This window comes from Spinacia oleracea, chromosome 3, assembly GCF_020520425.1.
Source record: "Spinacia oleracea cultivar Varoflay chromosome 3, BTI_SOV_V1, whole genome shotgun sequence".
Classification (NCBI taxonomy): Eukaryota; Viridiplantae; Streptophyta; class Magnoliopsida; order Caryophyllales; family Amaranthaceae; genus Spinacia; species Spinacia oleracea.
The window spans coordinates 9143993-9163525 of NC_079489.1; the positions used below are offsets into that span (position 1 = coordinate 9143993).

A 19533-nucleotide genomic window follows, 5' to 3' on the forward strand; every position below is an offset into this window, starting at 1 on the left:
AAGGTAATGACTTTTCTTGATCGGTACTGTTATGAGTTCTGAACCCTGAAAGCAGGGGACTTGTTTCATTACTCTAAAGTGCATGTTTTTTTCCCAAAAGGTGGACATGTTTACTTTTTCAGTCTAGAAAATTTCCATGTCAGCAGTTCTGATCTATCTCATGCTTTGCTGTGTCTTTGATCCCATCTCAAGAGAAATATTAGAGAGATAAGTGGTTGGCGTGGGTCATCCTTTTCTGAGTAATCCTGAGGTGAAACAAAAAAGGAAGTATTCCCTAAGGGCTTGGGCTCTGTGTTTCAATACTCCGTTTGTTTTCCTCTGATCATTTTGTAACAATCTGATTGCAAATGAAACGAGTTCCGTGGTAAGCATTTCAGTTCTATGCATCTGCTTCATTCTTTGGATTTTAACAGAAACGGTAATACTTATCTTGATATAGATGGTGTCTTTTATTTGGTTTAACTTGGAGCTTTGCTATATCTTGAGCAGATTAAGCTGGACCTGGATGACATAGCATGCAACTATTTAGGTATGTTTTGCTTCATTCGAACCCTTCATTTTAATGATTCCATATATCCATATCCTTTATGCTCCATATCGACCCACTAGTGGTATGCTAATTTAATAAATCAGATCACTTTCTTGATTTCTTATTCCCAGCATTTCATTTCACTTCAATGCAGGTAAATGCTAGAGTGAGTTATGGCCTCTCATTAGAAGGAACCTGTCCTCTACCAAGAAGTATTTGAAGTCGTGTCTGCCTAAAGCATATCACCCTAGTTTATTTCAACGGCAATCTGAGGGGAGCAAAAACGGATGCCGCTAATGCCATTGCTGTATGACCACTAACACTTGTTTTTTCTATTTGTTCTACATTCATGACAAAAAGATATTGCTACTTATGATATATCCTCACTGTTATTGCCCCATGTATCTCGGTTTTCGTAGTTGTCACACTTTGGTATGCTTTGTATGGTTTATCGAGGCCCATGAGAAAGTGATGCAGATAGCAATATTGCATTTACAAGACCCGCACACGCACTTAGGAACCCTTGCATATAATACCAGGTCTGTCCATAAGATGTTCAATCTACCATAGTAATCAGCCACACTTTCATTAGGACTTAATAAGATTTTCCGGAGCATCAGTAGACCCAAGGTAATACTCCTTTTCAAGGTCTTCCCGTTTTGATTTTGGTGGTTCCTCGTCCTTAGCCATGGGAATTGGCTATGGGAATATTAATCTCACGTTTTTGCAGTCAGTTTTGCGGGGGAAAAAAATTTAGGTTACTTAACCGTAGCTCTTGATACCATGACAAATTAACCAACTAAACGTGTATCTCTTTATTAATCATCAGCAATATATATAGGACATAGAGTTATATTCCTACCTAAATTCTAAGTAGGTAATACATAACGTACTTCTGTAATTCTATATGAACTAGAATTATATTTGCCTTAGTATTAGTGTACTATTCGAAGTCTATTGTAACAGCATACCTATGACAAGCCAAGGTTGCCAACTCATACTTGTGCACCCCTTTTTCTTGGCAATTTTTTCTCTGTTCCTATTTTTTATTTCATTAGGGGCTTAATACTTCATTAGAATATACACTAAATCGGTTTTGTCTTGGCATGCACTAATTTTATGGTTTAAGTCAACTAAAATGCGATCGTGTGAATAGACTATGGAGCCAGTTGAATTTCCTTAAAAGGGTCTCTGTTTAATTTCGGGAGAGATGGGTAAGGTGAGAGAAGTGTTTGTGATGTTGATCAGTGATGCAGTCCTTTGTGATCATGCTGGTTTTCAACAGAAGCAGTCTACTTAGTAAACCTGGAATCACAAGATATTTGAATGCATATCCACATGGATAAATATCCCTACAAGCTACAAAAAGGCACAGGAATTTAGTAATAGCATTCCACATAAAATTTTTGGATTTTGCTCCACTGATGTAAAATCTATGTGATTGACTGCCTAGTGGTTTAAGGTTTTGTTTTCTGTTCATATTATATAAAAACATGTTTTGACATCCATGGCAGTGCTCTCTAGTCTCTAGTTGTTTCTCTCAATTAGTGATGATGTATTTCCGAGCTGTTTAATTTACACTTGACTCTGCAGTACTGAAACAATAGGTAGTACAATTGGTCTTGGTTCTCAAGGAAGTATGGGGTTTCTTGCTGCTGATACTGAGCGCTTCTTCTCTTATCTTATGTGGTAAAGCATTCGCTGATGCAAATGGAGTCAAACGAAGTTTGTCGGCACTGTCAGAACCTATTTTAGCAGCCCGGGGAGGCATCCCATTGGCAGCTCGGTAAACTATTTTTTGTCAGAAGTTTTCAAATGTTCTAAATGTAAGTTTGTGAATGCTTTAATAAGTTAGTATTATACATATTCAGGATCCTAGAGCTGGTGGATTTAGTAGTACTCTTGTTTGCACCAGAAGATGTCATTCAGAGCTCCTCAGATCTGTTGGTGTCTGCAGATGCAGGTGTTATTCTTGCTTAGAAGGTGTTGCAAACATTCCAATACACCAAGCTTATACAAATTGCCTGCTGCTGTAATCCTTGCATGTTCTGACAGGTAAATTAATCATTTGAGTGCTGCTGTGTTTCTGTTTCATTACTTTCAAACAATTAACATCAAGCTATGTGGCCACATCTCTTGGTTGCATTTTTCTTCCATATTCTTATCCTCTGAACTAGAAAACCCAACAGAAAAAACAAAATGATTCATAGAAACTAATCGTCTGCTTTTAATATGCTCAATTGCTCATAGCCTCATTCACCATATGTTAAAACTTGCCATTGCCATATAACAAAGATTTTACAAGTGTATTTGACATTTTGACCTTTAGATGTCTTCAGTAAGTTTTTCCCCTAGTGTGCAATTCTCATTAGAACAATGTTGAGTTCATGTTGTTATTGTCTCTGTCCATGCGTGACCATCAAACTCGGTCTCTGTTCAACAGCTGAATTTGATGTGTGGTCTAAAGGTTACAGGCAAGCAGGCCTTTGGTGAGTGCTGCGTGGCATAGACTGTTGAGTAATCTTAATATTTCCATAGGCTTTTTTTCTGTGGTGTAGGCTTGTCACAGATATTTTCCCTTCCATATCATAATTGACTAATCATAACTCATAACTCTCAACTCACAATTTTTCTGATCGAACCCTTTTTTGTGTGCTTTTTTCTTCTTGAAATCAGCTCCGTAGTTCTTGTTATATCAAAGCTTTCTCCAGAGCAAGCCGCTTACCACTTCCTAGCTGGATATCAGAATGGAAAGTTCATTCTTGCATTTAATTCAGGACCGTCATGCTTTAATCCGTTGGAGCTGTCAAAGGCTCTTTTAGCCAAGGTTATAACCATTGCCTTTGGATACTCCAATATTTTTAGAAGTTTGATGTACTTCATTGTTGTCGTTATCGCATGCCAACTTCTGATATTACAGTTGGGTTATTCAATTGCAGCTGAAGGACACCTCAATTACTCCTTTATTGATAAACATCAATGATGGCGATAAGCATATAACTGGTAAGAAAAGTATTTGGTTCGAACTAATGTTTTACAGTTTCCAATCGTTTCTTAAGCTTATTCCATATTGTTGTCAGGGAAAGATCTTGTGGAAGTAGTTGGGTCAGCTCTTTCAAAGAACATATCATTCTTCCAAGTTCCAACCAAAAGGTGACTTATACAACCTTCAGTGTTTATGTGTTAAGGTTTTAGTCTCTTTGAGAAGACAATGCTGGTGACTAATGGCTTTCTAAACTTCCTTCACCATGTACATTGCTGAGCAGGTAGAGACCTGAAACTAAAGTTCAAGAGGTTTTTGTTGAGCAAATATCAAGAATTACCCGAAGAATTCTTATTTTTATATAGGGTGAGTGTCAGACCCAGCAGGCCAGCACTGTATGTGGTTTGGATGTTCCTGCTATATATAGACATATGGTGGTAAATTTAAGGTTTTTTCATACTCTATATGGGTATTTTGGGAAGAAATCGGGGTGGGTGGAGACTCCAAACATCATGCTTGAGTTATACTTCCTATTCTCCTGAGCTCAAAGTCAGCTGCTAAGCTTGCTTAATTAATGGTATGATCCAATGACAGAGACAGGCCCAAGTGTTGCCTTGTTGATGCTGTTGTAAGTCACAGAGAAGAACATTTCCTATGTTAGGGACTTTTGGGGGAGTTTCTTGATGAGAATGTAAATGATAACTTGCATTACTTATTATGCAGTTGTGTATATTGTCTGAAGTTTTCTGAACCAGTACATTCCTAATATGCCAGAAGATTATAAATATTATTGTGGGTAAATTACGAATTGATCATATTATTTTTATTATTTTATTGAATCTAAATATAATTTCTTGGGTTACGATGGGTAGCCTTTGGTGAGATGTAAACTTGTAATGGAAGAACAATCCCTGGTTATGATTGTTTATGTTGTATTACATTATAGGAGGAAAATAAATTAGTACTCCGTAATTCAATTATGGAAAAATTAGTTAGGGGAGGTTGGAGAGTTAGATGTCAGCCATGGTAGATTAGAGATGAGTTAATGAAGAGGAGAAAATGACTTGTAAAGAAGAGAATGAAAATGGAGGGGTAAAGGGCGTAAACAGTAAGAGGAAAATGGGTCACGTGCAACACATATGTCAAGTCAACATCGGAAAATGCTATCAACTACCGATTTTCGACCAAAGGTGGTCTTTGACAAAAAAAATATGATTTAGGTTTCTTTTTACAAAATTTTATTTAAAATGTGGTTTTTCGTAAATTTACTATTTTAAAAGGTGGTTTTTGACAAATTTGCCAAAATTTAATAATTTCGTGCCATGTACGGGACTAGTAACCCATTTTTATAAAAGAACTAACTTGAAATGATAATAAAAAAGGCCCACACTTAAAAATAAATGTTAACACACCTACGTTAGAGCATCACCATTAATAATTGGAGCTCAAATAATAATCATATACGGAGTAATTGGTTTTTATTTTTCTACAAGGATAAGTCCTTTTTCTTGAAACTCATTTTGAGACTTAAACATCCAATGGTGAAACTGTTAAAAATTAATTTTTCATTTATTAATGGAATGGACCGCATGCATAGAAGATTAGTTTAATTTATCAGCCTCTCATTTGCAACCAAAAAAAAAAAAGGACGGATAGAATAGTAATTTAACATCATTAACTTTTTAATAAAGTTAACCAAGTCATCCCCTCAAGGCTCAAACAGTCAAGATCATCTTCTATCTATCAGAGTATCAGACTATCATCATTCATCATAGTGAAGTTTGAGGGATGCATACAACTTTTTCTATTTCTATGTGTTCTTCCTTATTTTACTCCAATTCTCCCTAGAAATCTGAAATCTTGTCCTAATCATTCAATCTTCCTAAAATCTTGTCCTAATTTAATTTATTTTTCCTAAATTTAAATTATTCCTCTTTGCGTTCCCAGAAATCTTCCTCCTTTCTTAACCTAATCCTTCGTACAGTTCTAATGTCAACACCTCGTGATAATAAAAGAAGAAAAACGGATACCCAGGATCATGACATCATGCCTGAACCAGGTTTGTCGTCAAAAAATTTCAATTTTTTGTTATATTTATGGCTTGTTATTTTTTTGACGACATATTGGTTGCTTTAGAAAGTTAATTAATATTGAATGATTGAATATTAGTTTGCTGATTGCTTGTTTCCTTGTTAGTAGCTGAAATTTTGTTGCTTTAAAAAGTTGAATTGTTGCTTGTTTCCTTCATGGTAGCTGAAATTTTGTTGCTTTAAAAAGTTGAATTGTTACTTGTTTCCTTCTTTATGAATGTTTGCAATTATCTGTAAATTGGTGCTTGTATTTCGTGGTTATGGCACTTTATCTTGTCTGATAAAGATTATGTTGTTGTTGTTTGAAAAATTAGGTGACGAAGGTTCTCGCGGAGATGAACATACTGCTATTGCTAGGACAGAGGTTGATGACAAGGTTTATGTCCCTGATGAACAAGAGGCCCCAAGTAATGTTCGTTTTATCTGTATATGTTGTATGAATGCTGGTTTTACAGCAGATGTTTAATGTGATACATGATATGTGACATTCAACATGTGATATGCTGTAGGTGATAAAGTTCCAGAGACAACTATAAGCAAGAGCACTATCAGAGTTTGTAGTAGCTCAACTACATCGAGAGTTCCGGAGACGACTATAAGCAGGAAGAATATCAGAGTTTGTAGTGGCTCAACTACATCTGGAGATAAACTGGTTGCTGATGCTGGAGACCCCTTGGATGGTGGTATACATCGCTTTCATCATTACTCGTTGATTCAAATTACTATTGTGTGGTGTTAACTGTTAAGTCGGAACTTGTTCACTTAAGATGATTTATATGATGGTTAGATAGGTCTAGACTGAAATTCAAACAAACCGACTTTGTCGTATGCTGATTGCTTTTTCTTGATGTCATTGTTTCAAAATGAATTTGATTTGGGAATATGTGGCCAGATGCTTCTTGGTGATCTTTTTTTTACCAAGTGTAGTATTTATTGTTGAAGTGAATCCTTTTGAACAGTTTCTTTACTTAATTCACCTTGAATTATTGATAAGTGCCATACGGAACATCCTCTTATAAATAAACATGTTAAAACGTCTATAAACTTGAATGCCTTGTGAGTGGTTTTCTCTTTTGACAATTGGTCATAGAGTTCACCTTTTTCTTTGACAATTGGACATTTTCTAGTTGGATAGAGATGACCAAGTAACAGATAGGAGATCCATTTGATTGTGAAGTAGATTCACTCGGTGTCTCGGAATAGATCCCCATACCCTTTTCTGATATTCTGATTGAGATCACATAAGTTGAGTTATCTACACCCAACGCATAGGAGTTAAAGTCATGCAAGCTAATTCTCATGTTTGTAGTTTAGTGATGTTTCATGGATGACAATTTTCCTTCATTCACTCAATAATTTACTATGTAGCTGTTCTTGCTCTTAAATGTTAGTACTCATTTGATGATTTCAAATGCAGGTAATATCTCCACCACTTATCCTGGGGTCTCACCCTCTATTACAGCAGCAAACTCCAAACCTCTCCCCAAGCCATGTCCAGCTTCTACAAGAATCCAAGTTGAGGATTTTACTGTATTTTTAGTTCCCCGTATCAAGCTAGATTTCCATTTATTTTGTAGATCTGGTAATGGGGTGTCAAGTCAAATGGCACGAGAGATTGTCACAGGACCATTTTCTCACCCCTGGATGTTTAAGGAAAGAATTTTTGTTCCTCATAAAGATGTTAGGGTACGACATTTGTCAAATCCAAAAAAGATGGGTAAATTAACAATGCTCGTTGAAGGCGAATTTTTTATTAGACCCTCTGTCTTACCAACCACTAGCTTGCTTTTGAAATTAGGAAACGAGTTTTTTGAGAAACTTGATACGTTTGAAGTGACCCGTGATGGAACTCTCTACGTAGTCAAAGTTTTTCCGCCTTCTTTTTCAGAAGATGCAACACAAATGATGTGTGCTACTTCAGGTACTTTCATTATGTTGTATATAGTATATTTTTTTATATCTTTAATTTCTGAAATGATGAGATTGTTGTAGGTTACTCTAACCTAATACTAATTTCATGCAAGTCTTATCGATATGTATTAAGCAACTTCCTTAGTATTTAGGAGACATAAAACTACATAAGGTTGTGTATGAGAACATGAATTCCATTTCAATTGCTTTTTCTCAATTTTTTAAATTAGTAACCCTTACCTTCAATTCAAAATTGTCTCTTTGGCGGATTTAGGTATTCAAAATCTAGATTCAGAATTTTAATATGATGTTTGAAAGTGCTTGGGATGATGGGCATTTCACAATAATTTATGGAGAGTGGGGAGTATCTAGTGCTTTTGGTGGAAGAAAGGACTTGGGTATGATAGAGTTATTGTGTAAAACCGAATTTCAAATCCTCTTATATGTGCCTTTCCAATTATACCAAAACTTTAGGTCAATTCCATAGTTTCATTCTATGCAATCAAAACAGTGGACTTTCCAAATCCATAATTTGAAATGAGATATTGGTATCCATACATCCATAAGGAACCTGCTATTATAACATCTTGATTATAACATCCCATAATGAGATATTGTAACTTCATTAGTATCAAGTTTCATGAATGACATCTTGATTTTTTTTCCTTTCCATTCTTTTTTGAGTGACTTGTATATCTTATTTGGCAGGTTTGACAGAGGATCCACCTGCTATTATACTGAATGGAATTCCATCTCATTGGTTTGCTGAGCAACCCGACTCCTCCCAACCATCAAAAAGGCTTCTTTGCATCTTTCTTGAGACTTTCGGGAAAGTCAGGTACAATTATACAATTACAAATGGAGGTTAAATGGAGTGGAGTCTCAAATTCTTTATGATGTCTTGCTCTTTTTATTACCATTGTTTGCTTATGTTTATCAAATGTACATATATGTATTAGAGTGAGACAAAATTTTCTTCATAAGTTAAAGCCATATTTCATAAATTTTCTCATATTCTCAAAATGGTTCTTGTGACTGTCAACCTTAATACTAGACAATTTTTTAATTTTAATTAACCAAATCTCCTCAACAACCACCCTCATCCCTTTACAAAAAGTCAGCCACCATAAACACCATCACCGCCAAAACCGTCACCACCATCAACATCACCAATACTCATCCTTAATACCACCATTATTACCTAAACCATCCTTAGAGTATAACTTCCAATTTTTCCGGGATTCTTACAACTCTGGGAATTGATTGAAACCTTAGTATTGTTGCAGTTGTTGCACTCCTCCTCTGTCGCGTTCTGCGGTTGCCGGTGGTGCCTTCATTAGGTGATTTTCTCTCTCCTAAGAAAAGCAAGGAGGTTGCCGGTGGTGGAAGAGGGGGGGGGGGGGAGAGAGTAAAAGGGGTTGTTGTTGATGGAAACCAAAGAATCCATCATCCACGATTGCATCCATTAATATGCTCCTCTCTACTTTTCCTAATTTTTATTATTGATATTGATTTTTTAGGGGAATTACAAAAAGTAAAAATTTAAGAAATCTGCCCATTTAAAGAGACACATGTTATGTTTGACTTATAATGCGATGGCTAACGAGTGACAACGGGTTAAGGACCAATTCTGAGAAGATTACATAAAAGTAGGATTATTCCGAAATAACTAAAAAGTGGGACTATTTTAAGCAGGCCTCCTAAAAGTTGGATTATTAAAATTATTTTTCCTTTCTTATATTGTTGTTTATTTTCGTTCGTTTCCGATGTAGAAGTGATGTTCAATCTTGTTGTTGATTTAAAAGTGGCATGATTGATCAAATTATTGTATATAATCTTGTTCTTATGTAGTTCTACTTGTTTCTATTAGGGATCTTGACGTTGTTCAGGATGAAAATTTTGGTAAGGATGAAAAAAACATTCATTTAACAAAAAAAAAGGATTCAATTTCAACTGATGTGTATTGCAAAGTGATTGTTCAATACGAGGAGTATGAACATTGCTATAATGCGTTGAAGTTCTTGTGCTCGCATTCGTTGCAAAAGGTAATACCTATTCAATACGCAATATTTTATGTTTTTTGAAGTCTTTCTATCTATTTTATTTTTATTGACGATTAAGCAAACTCTATGCTTAGGGTTCAGGCATAGCCGACTATGAAGTGTCTTGGAAGGAGGAGGATCTTTGCCCAAGGTTTTTATCCTTACAAAAGGTTGTTAAACCTTTATTAATTTTTGCAAAGTTTGTATTCCTTCCGTCCCAGATTGGAATCTGTCATGTTTGTTTTGTGATTGCTTATGCAGAGATTGCTAATGTTGATTTTCATATTCAGGAGGACCCAAGAATGAAGCTTGTTTGGAAGGACAAGCGTGATGTTTCTGCAGACCCTGAGAAAGTGGATTTTGAGGAGTTCCAGGCTCTAAAGCACAAAATGATTATGCTGGAGAAAGAGTTGAAGGATGTGATTGCTAGATTGGAGAAGTTTGAGGCATTAAAGAGCAGTGGTGCTCTTCCTTAGTTAGGGTTTGCTGATAAAAAGTATTCTAAATATTTTGGTCTACATACTAATTTATTCCCTTAGCAGTATTCAGCTTTTATTAGAGTGTTTCTAAATATTTGGTCGTAGAATCACCAAACAAGCTTGATGCCTTGATAGGGAGTTCAACGCTGCCAAAGATAATTAGGACTTGGGAGGCTGTTGTGTTATAGTGCCAGCTTGGCATGCATTTTGGGACGGTGTTAACTTAACTTTACTTTGTTGAATTATATCTTATTGTTTTTTTGTTTTACAATGCTGAATTTATCTTATCTAGACCTTGTGACCCTATCTTTATTCATTGCCATTGATTTTTTTTTATTCTCACCATTTTTTCTGGAAAAGAAAGAACACTTCAAAATTTGTTATGACTTCACCAAATTGATTTAACAAATTGATTTAACTGAATGCTGATGTGTAGAAAACTGAGAAAAAAAGGGACAAAATGCCAAAAGTTGAATATAATATTTATTAGGCCTTTTATAAGGAGGGTTAATAGTTTGATATCTCTTAAAGTTTGGTTTACTTTAAAGTAATTTGGATCATTCTCGACTAATAGCTTGAGATAGTTGTATGTTTTGAGTGAATTCACTCAAAAGATGAGAAAAATCAAGTTTCAAACAACGCCTTCAGGCGTAGGATGAGAAGAATCTGATTCAAAATGAAACAAATCCCTGGTAAGCAATTCAATTCTATGCATCTGCTTCATTCTTTGGATTTGAACTTCATTCAGGATGAAGTAATGTTGATGGGAGAAAGTGCATCAGACAAGGAGCCCGTCAACTGACAAGTTTTTTTTAAGGGTTTACTGCTGTTACGGCTTATAAATATAGATTTATGCAAAGATTGCTAATGTGTAGTTTTATATGCAAAGATTGATAAGGAATTCGTTCAAAAAGAGAGTTATGACTTATGATTATGGAGTCTGTCATATATGTTTCTTTTGCACTTGCTTATGCAAAGATTGCTGCTAATGTTGAGTTTCATATTCAGGAGAACCCAAGAATGAGGCCTGCTTTGAAGGACAACTGGACAAATGTGATGCTTCAGCAGCCACAAAGCACAAAGTGATTATGCATGCTTGATGCACAAAAGAGTAGTAGTCCTCTTCCTTAATTAGTTAAGGTTTGATGATAAACATTATTCTAACTTAGTTGATTCTGTTTAGTAGTATTCGGCTTTTAGTAGATTGTCATAGAAACACCAAACAAGCTTGATGCCTTGATAAGGCGTTTAACTTTCCACGATAGTTAGGACAATATGTTATAGTGCTGGCTTGTCATGCATTTGGGAGGCTGTTGAAGCACAATATGTTATATTGCTGGCTTGGCCTGCTTTGTTGAATTATATCTTCTTATTTGTTGTTTTACGGGGCTGAATTTTATCTTACTCTAAACCTTGTGACCCTACTTTAAAGTTATTTTGTTGATCGGTACTGTTTTGAGTTCTGATTTTTGAACCCTGAAAGCAAGGTAATGACTTTTGACTTTTCTTGACCGGTACCGTTTTGGGTTTTGAACCCTGAAAGCAAGGGACTCGTTTCATTACTCTGAAGTAAAAGATGGACATGTTTACTTTTTCAGTCTAGAAAATTTCCATGTGAACATGTACTTATGTCAGCAGTTCTGATCTATCTCATGCTTTGCTGTGTCTTTGATCTCTCGCTCCATCCCATCTCAAGAGAAATATTAGAGAGACAAGTGGTTGGTGTGGGTCCCAATATAGTGGGAAAAATTGGGTTAACATTAAGTTGGGACATCCTTTTCTGAGTAATCCTGAGGTGAAACAAAAAGGGAGTATTCCCTAAGGGCTTGGGCTCTGTGTTTCAATACCCCGTTTGTTTTCCTCTGATCATTTTGTAACAATCTGATTGCAAATGAAACGAGCTCTGTGGTAAGCATTTCAGTTCTATGCATCTGCTTCATTCTTTGGATTTTAACAGAAACGGTAATACTTATCTTGATATAGATGGTGTCTTTTATTTGGTTTAACTTGGAGCTTTGCTATATCTTGAGCAGATTAAGCTGGACCTGGATGACATAGCATGCAACTATTTAGGTATGTTTTGCTTCATTCAAACCCTTCATTTTAATGATTCCATATATCCATATCCTTTATGCTCCATATCGACCCACTAGTGGTCTGCTAATTTAATAAATCAGATCACTTTCTTGATTTCTTATTCCCAGCATTTCATTTCACTTCAATGCAGGTAAATGCTAGAGTGAGTTATGGCCTCTCATTAGAAGGAACCTGTCCTCTGCCAAGAAGTATTTGAAGTCGTGTCTGCCTAAACCATATCGCCCTATTTTACTTCAACGGCAATCCGAGGGGAGCTAAAACGGATGCCGCTAATGCCATTGCTGTATGACCACTAACACTTGTTTTTTCTATTTGTTCTACATTCATGACAAAAAGATATGCTACTTATGATATATCCCCACTGTTATTGGTCATCTCCCTTGACCTTGTTTGGACTGATGTATAAATTGTATTATTAATAAATCTCTGTGTTGTAAATTTATTTATCCTCTAATGATCTTATCTAGTTCATCTTGGCGTCGTCTTGATAAGTTGGGACTTGAACTTTTATTTCCTTACGAATTTCGGAGAAGAAAATTTAGAACAAATATCTGCCAAAAAGAAGTCGCACAAGAAGATGTTGAAATAATTTCTTCTTAACTTCCAACATTGATTTGTTGATCATTATGAATTTACTTCTCTCCCCTCTTCTAACTCATTTTTCTGTGGTTTGGATTTGGAACTTAAAAAGTTAAAATGGTCTGGCAATGAGAAAACCTATATATGCAGATACTCGACCTATGGGCAACCAGTTACTGTCATGCTTGTGGCCTTCACTTTTCTTGATCAGAATTCTGAAAATTTGATTGTTGTATATGAAAAAGCTTTACTGTTTTGCAATGTTGCAGGTCATATATGATATGTAGAAGTTCAAGCTAAATGTGGAAGAATATATAGACGCAGCACAACCTTATCTGAGTTGAAAATCTCTGATCTGTAAGTAATGCTGATTATAAATTTGAAACCTACTGCTGTTTAGACTTAGTGCGAGCTGATCTCCTTTTCTTGGGGATTTTGGGGAGGGGTTATGATCAGCTGATCTGTTATTATCAACTTCTGCAAGAGTACGTACTTAAGCTTGTCCACTGTTATCAAAATTTTAGCTTTATAATTAAAACTATCAATTACAGGCCGTCTTTGACTGTGTGTACTGCGTGCTATATGCCTGTATCCCTTTAGTTGTTTATTAGAACCGTATTTTGATCTGCAATGCCTATACTGTGGCTTTTACCCTTCTTCAGCTGATAGCCTTAGTAAGGAACCTATCGGGAGTTGGCACTACATCCTTGTCTGGCTCGAAAATTTAAAGTATTTAAACCCTTGACTTGCATTTTTCAATCAAAGAGATTTCCAGTTTTATATGAGTATGGTTAAGCGTCAATAAAAGATTCCAGGACCGAACAATTTTAACTCCCGGTTTCTCTGTGTGTCCAGTGCTCACCACTAAGTCTGTACAAAAGTCGCAATAACATGATGAAAGATATTCCTTAGAAAAAAAATATTTTGAAATCAAGGGGTGCACCAACCATCCAACCAATAATACAACTTTAAACAACATAAAAGCATAAAAATATTCCTTAGACAAAGACATTTGATGTAATGCACTAAGTCTCTTCAAAAGTCACAATATCATGATGAAAAGATTAGTGTCATCAACAATCACTGGCACAATAAATAAGGGACATTTGGACCTTCCCCCAACCCTGGGCTAAACAGAGGGAGCCATGTGCATTGGGTACAATCTTTTTTTGTTTGTGTAAGGCGATTTGATACCTAAACCTCTCCCAAAGAGCAGGAACTTAGAGCAAGCCGAACTACCATTGCAGAACTTGACTGTTTATTTTACATCTTGAAAAAAGAGTACCTGTTATTTTAATTATTTATGTTGTTGTGTATCAAAACCGAAGCAATTATGTTCCCTGGGGCCCGGACAGTGTAGATCCGCCCCGGTGTGTATGAACACGTATGTGATTATCTAACAGCTTTCTTGCTGAATTTGCATGATTTAACCTCCGGTGCTACTAAAACTTAAAAGCATGTGATAATCCAAACAACCATCTAATAAAGGGGCATGTATGAGAATATCACTGCTTTCAAAAACAAATGGAGACTTCTTTATAAAACATCTTCAAATGAAAATGTGGAACTTTATTTTGGGCCAGGGGAGGTAGTACTCTGCAGTTGTTTAGAAGTGCTTGATGACCAACAATGCCTTCCTGTTTGCTTTTAACAAGCTGCTGGCATTGGAGGTCGGTAGAAAAGTTGCAATCCTTGGGGTTGGTGATACCATACAATTTCCTTTCCTTGGAACAAAGGCAACGGTTCTTAAGGTGGAACCTTCGAAAAAAGAGATAATAGTGCAAGCAGGTAACCTGAAGTTGAAAATATCTGTGATTAAGTCCTGACTAGTAAAAATGTTGCGGCATTGTAATGAATGTCAAATAATCTTCCTGGCAGTATCAATTTTTGTAATTTTCATGACAATGTCAGTAAAGAAGTAGCAAGAAAGAAACTAATGGATTATATGGGTAGAGCTTTTCTCAAAAGGCTATTGTATAGTTGAAGTGAAGTACGTGTTAGGTTCTCAGTAACACTAAACTTCCCTTGTTTTTGTTGATAAATTGTTGGTACGTAGTGTGTATACTACCTCCATCCCACATTACTTTTTACACTTTTAACTTGTCAAATATTATTTTAGGAGATAAGTTGTTATTTGGTTATCAAATATTATTTTATTGAAAATTAGATGTGATAGAAGATAGTGAGTATCTTTTAATTGAATGTGAGAGATTGTGGGACCCAAATATTTTGTAATGGGAAGAGAGATATTATTAAAGTAAAAATAACTGTAAAAGCTAACCTGGGATTAGAGTGAGTAATAGCTTGACGACTCATTTGTTTGAAGGGATAGTGTGTAAGGATAAGGAATTATTATCCAAATTTACTCTTATCCGTTGTTTGTTTGTAAGGATAGGGGGAAAAAATGAGTGATAAGGATAGGGGGTTATATAAGGACGAGAATAAGAAATGAGGATTAAAAGAAAAATACGCCCCTTGATGAAAAGGAATGAAGGAGGAGAGAATAATAATCAGAAGTTAGTAAGAGTATCCCTAACCTGTAAAGTACACCAACTTCAATATACTATACTTATCAATAGTGGTTTGAGTGGTAAAAGCATGACATTCGCTATTCATAAGGCTAAAAACTTTTGAAGGTCCAGCTCTATGTTCTTAATTGAGTTGGTCTTGGTTCCGAATCCCACTACCCACATCTATTCCGTTCTCTTTTTTCCTTCCTTTTCTTTCTTATTATGCTGATTACTTTTCTTCTATTTCTTTCATCTCTTCCTTCCTGCTTTCTTCATCAAACTCATTTTCTCTCCTCTATGTTTGCCGACAATTTTCAACTTCAAAATGCATTTTTGTGCTGAATCTTCATCTGTTTCTTTAATTGAAGTTGGCCATCGTCTTCTTCTTTTCATTTGGTCTCGATTTGATTTCTTTAACTAAAAGCCATTACTTTTGCCGCACTCATCAGCCTCTCTCCTCTTTGATCCCCTTCTCTCTCAATCTCCGTGTTAAATCCTATCCAAGCTATCGCCATTTGTTCAACTTCAGAGGACTTTCAGGAATTTGTCTTCTTATCTTCTCTCAATTTCTGAATTTTTAGAAATTTCTAGGTATATGTATTTAAATTTTGATTTTTTAGGGGTTTTTGGTGCTTTAGAATCTAAACTTTTACAATTGTTTGATGTTTGGCGATGCATCGGAGTGGAATGGAAGAGGAGAAAAGAAAAGGAACATCGATTGGGAAGGCATGGCTAAGCTCCTTATCTCGTATGTAGCTCGCAAGGGAGTTTATCACTCTTCGTTGCACTTTCGATGAAGTTCACACTCAACTTCAGACTTCCCCCTTTCAACCTATTTCAAACTCTCTCTTCACCAATTATCTGAATTGTTCCAATTTTGAGTGGCGTTTAGTTCCAATCTGCAAGGATCTGTGAGTATAATATCTTTGCATCCCAACTTCCCAAGTAAGTTAGTTTCTTTAATTCATCAACTAAGATGCTTTATTTGGTCGATTTCTAGTGAATGGATTCTTTTTTCTTAATCCCTTTCTCAATTCAATTTCGTTAACGTTTTTTTTGTACCGGTATAATTTTTAGGGCTCTGGGATTTTAGGCTTGTAACAACTACTCCCTCCGTATTTATTTAAGAGATACACTTGGCCGGGCACGGGTATTAAGAAGAAGAATTGAATAAAATAAAATAATAAAGTAAGTGGGGTTGGGTAGATATTTTAATAAGTAAATAAGTGGGGACCATGTCATTTTGGTGGGCGGGAGGTGGGGGTGGGGTTATGAAATTATTTGTTTAGTGGGATGGTGGGTCATAGGGTAAATTAGATGTATTATTTAAGCAGATGGTGGGGTTGATAAGTTACTAAAAATGGCAAGTGTATCTCTTAAATAAATACGGCCGGAAAAGGCAAGTGTATCCCTTAAATAAATACGGAGGGAGTAATTTTTTTCCTTCTGTATTTTTGTGTTGGATGTAGGTGTTGAAGAATCTAAATAGCAATTTCATTTTAGAGTTTATTACTTTTCTTTTGGATTTATTTTTGCCTCATTTTTTACGATTTTTGGAGTTTATACAATAATGTGCTGCTGGATTTTATTCTAGTTGAATTATGTGTAGATGTAATGTGAACCAAGTTCCTTTTGTTACGACTTCTGGGTGAATTAAGAAAGGGGTGGGGAAGATGAAATGATGATTGATTAAGACTTGGAACTGCGGAGGGTGGGTTTAGTTGCACTTGAGTATTATAGTTGCAAATTAAGAAAATTTCGTTACCAAGGATATGTGTGCTTGTTGTCTTTATGGTTGGGTTACCGATAGTTGTTGGTATGTTATATAATGTGTTCGTGTATTTCACCGTGTTTGGCTTGTAATTATACTGTTTGTAGTAGTTAATTGATAAATGTTCCATCATTTCCATGTAATTGGCTTGGGGGGATTTGTAGCCAACATGTGTATGTGATTATGTTGTCGAGCTTATTGAAATTATTTTGCATTGGAATGTCCTCTTTTTTTATGTGAGTTGTCTTTTGTTCCATGTTTTTTATGCGGCTTTATATAATGTCAGTGTTAGTAAGAATGATTCTTTTACACGTTTTAATTATTTCACGTACTCATTAGATTGTCGCTCCTGAATTATATTTTTTTTATGCTTAAATTGTAATCTATAAGTGCATATATTAAGCATTAACTCAACATTAATAACACTGATTGAAGCATTATGTTGCATTAATGATTTAACTAATTTCAGTTCATGAATTACCTGCATTGTTTAGAGTTACTACTTACTCTGTAGGGCTGTTGCCTGTATGTATCCAAACTGTTAAATGAACTGAGGAAACAGGCCCCCTGGTTTTATTATTTGTTTTTACTTGCTGGGTTCACATCAGCAGTCCTTCCTTTTGCATGATTGTAACTTGGGCAAATGCTTTTTCATATGTGGTACTCGGGTTGTGATTTTCGTTTGTGTTGTCCTAGAGTGTGAATGTTGGGGGAGAACATCTTTTAAATGCTCTTGTTTTCTTCAGGATACTGATGCAGTGATGTGAAAATGGTTGATGCTGAGGACACAACGAAGTCTGCCTTGAAAACCGTGTGTACCTAATTCTTTAGCTGAAAATTTGTGCATATCTTCTCCTTGATTGAAATTGTGTATGCGAAAAATATTAATTTCAGTTAGTTGTGGGCTGAAAATAGCATCTTCCACTTGTAAGTTTGTCCCGAATGTTAATTTATTTTGCAGCCTAAACCACCTGATACTCCATAAGTTCAAGCTACTGGATCAAAGACTGTTTGCTGGAAATCTTTCTTTTGATATCGATGAACAGAATGTGATATATGTTTCTTTTGATATATTTTCCAAGGTTCTTTCTAACACCATTATTCTTGATTGCAGGAAGAACTTTTTTCAAGAGTGCAGGAAAGATCGTACAAGTAAGATCTGCTTCAGATGCTGATGCTGATTTTAGGGCTTTGACCATATTGAGTTTGAAACAGCCGAAGCTGCCCAGAAGGTGATTCTTTTTGAAATTGCTGCTTGAAATGTGAATGAATTATTATATTTATCTTCATCTAAATCTCAGAAGAATCTGAAAAGAAGAGTTTAAAATGGAAAGAAAGTATGATAAATATATCTTCTTTAACCCTTAAAAGCTTTTGATAACTCTTAATCTAAACCAATTAAATTGGAACCACCTCTGCAAGGTATACCTCCCTTTTCTGATAGAGATGGAATCTTTTCAGAGTTTTATGAGAAAGATACCATTATACCAGAAATAAATCGTGCACACAAGAATGATGTATTTAGATCACTTACTACTTGGAGTCTCTGGGTTTTTTTGTGGGTACAAATGGGAAAATGAAAGATGATAAATTACTGGCTGTTTGCTTTAGGGAAATGTAGATTTTTTTTGTGTGCCTACAGTTTCCACGACTCGTTGCTCACCAAAGCACCTGCATTTGCTAAAGCTGCTGATGGTGCTCTCACTTTAGTTGCTGTAAGAATGTCGTGATTTAGGAGGTTGTTTAGCTTTCGTTGGAAAGGTAGAATTTATTCTAACTTTAACCTAGATGGGTGTATTTTGGATAATTTCAAAGGCTGTCGACGTAGTGGTGGCATTTTGAGATCAATAATTTTTCTGAGATGATGTTTCTTACCATCAAGCTCATACAAATATAGGATTTACCTTTCCTGGGGATAAAAGAAGGTGAAAGTTCATCAAAAGCATTGTTAAAGGCAGACAAAAGTCGACTGGTAGGAATGTGTGATTTCTTTTATATCTTAACAACGAGATTGTTGCTGTTATGCTAGAATGTCATAACCGGTATTTCCTGCTGTAACTCGAGATACAAAATGATAATTGATGATTGCAGGGAAAAACTTGAGGAATTGCAGGACTCCGTGTTTATCTATGAAGGACGAACTACTAATATGGACATATGCTGGCTGACTTGATGGCGAAAACCGCTAGGAAGAATTTTTATTTTGCACTCCCAAAATAGTATTTTTCAGACCCTCTACTAGAATGTATAAAACTTTAGTTGACGACGCTAATCTCGCTTCTTCTAGTCCTAATGGGGGTTGCAGGCGTAGCGCCACGCCAGAATAGTGTATCTTTTTTGAACTCCATGGATGGCAACAACTCTCTGCTTAGCTATCCAAATTAATTATGTATGTACTTTGTAAAAGGAACACTATTATTTCTAATGCCAGCTAAAGATATTGGCAGGTACCAAGTTGGAGTTAACATATAATTGTGCTCTAATTCTTTTAACAAGATAAAGAGTTTATAATTATTAGAGAATTTGTTCTTGTTTCTCAATT

At 35.6% G+C, this 19533-nt stretch overlaps 2 protein-coding genes and 1 long non-coding RNA gene across 16 annotated transcripts in view; all 3 read left to right on the top strand.

Moving 5' to 3' along the window:
- The first annotated feature begins 50 nt into the window (after positions 1 to 50).
- Positions 51 to 4374, top strand: LOC110786128 (uncharacterized). 2 transcript variants are annotated; one of them, XM_021990656.2, is made up of 8 exons: positions 51 to 529; positions 684 to 836; positions 2123 to 2355; positions 2487 to 2584; positions 3206 to 3356; positions 3469 to 3532; positions 3610 to 3682; positions 3796 to 4374. In XM_021990656.2, the coding sequence occupies exons 4-8, from the start codon at positions 2487 to 2489 to the stop codon at positions 3797 to 3799; spliced, it is 390 nt and encodes a 129-aa protein (XP_021846348.2). In that variant the 5' UTR covers positions 51 to 529; positions 684 to 836; positions 2123 to 2355; the 3' UTR covers positions 3800 to 4374. The 2 variants fall into 2 exon arrangements, with proteins under 2 accessions (XP_021846348.2, XP_021846347.2); XM_021990655.2 differs by having other exon boundaries at positions 2123 to 2315; positions 2401 to 2584.
- An 844-nt stretch (positions 4375 to 5218) lies between these two features.
- The window catches only part of LOC110799140 (uncharacterized), a 132063-nt gene continuing 117748 nt past the window's right edge, over positions 5219 to 19533 (top strand). For 12 of the 13 annotated variants that reach the window (XM_056838605.1, XM_056838599.1, XM_056838607.1 and 9 more), the window contains exons 1-2: positions 5220 to 5571; positions 5917 to 6009. In XM_056838605.1, the coding sequence (XP_056694583.1) occupies positions 5502 to 5571; positions 5917 to 6009 (163 nt within the window). In that variant the 5' untranslated portion in view covers positions 5220 to 5501. Of the gene's footprint in view, positions 5572 to 5916; positions 6010 to 6111; positions 6286 to 7019; positions 7524 to 8221; positions 8352 to 9383; positions 9559 to 9650; positions 9726 to 9845; positions 10338 to 19533 lie in introns of those variants that run through there. The other variant, XM_021990658.2, reaches the window with a different exon arrangement.
- Positions 13074 to 19441, top strand: LOC110786130 (uncharacterized). The gene is made up of 4 exons (XR_002532790.2): positions 13074 to 16165; positions 17738 to 17802; positions 18106 to 18223; positions 19083 to 19441. It is a non-coding gene; the product is annotated as an uncharacterized lncRNA (long non-coding RNA).

Excerpts from the sequence above, each read along its gene's own strand:
- LOC110786128 (XM_021990655.2), top strand. The coding sequence starts at position 2,448 with ATGTCATTCAGAGCTCCTCAGATCTGTTGGTGTCTGCAGATGCAGGTG. Across the intron at positions 3,357-3,468 it reads CAAAGGCTCTTTTAGCCAAG|CTGAAGGACACCTCAATTAC; the intron begins GTTATAACCATT and ends ATTCAATTGCAG. Across the intron at positions 3,533-3,609 it reads TGGCGATAAGCATATAACTG|GGAAAGATCTTGTGGAAGTA; the intron begins GTAAGAAAAGTA and ends TATTGTTGTCAG.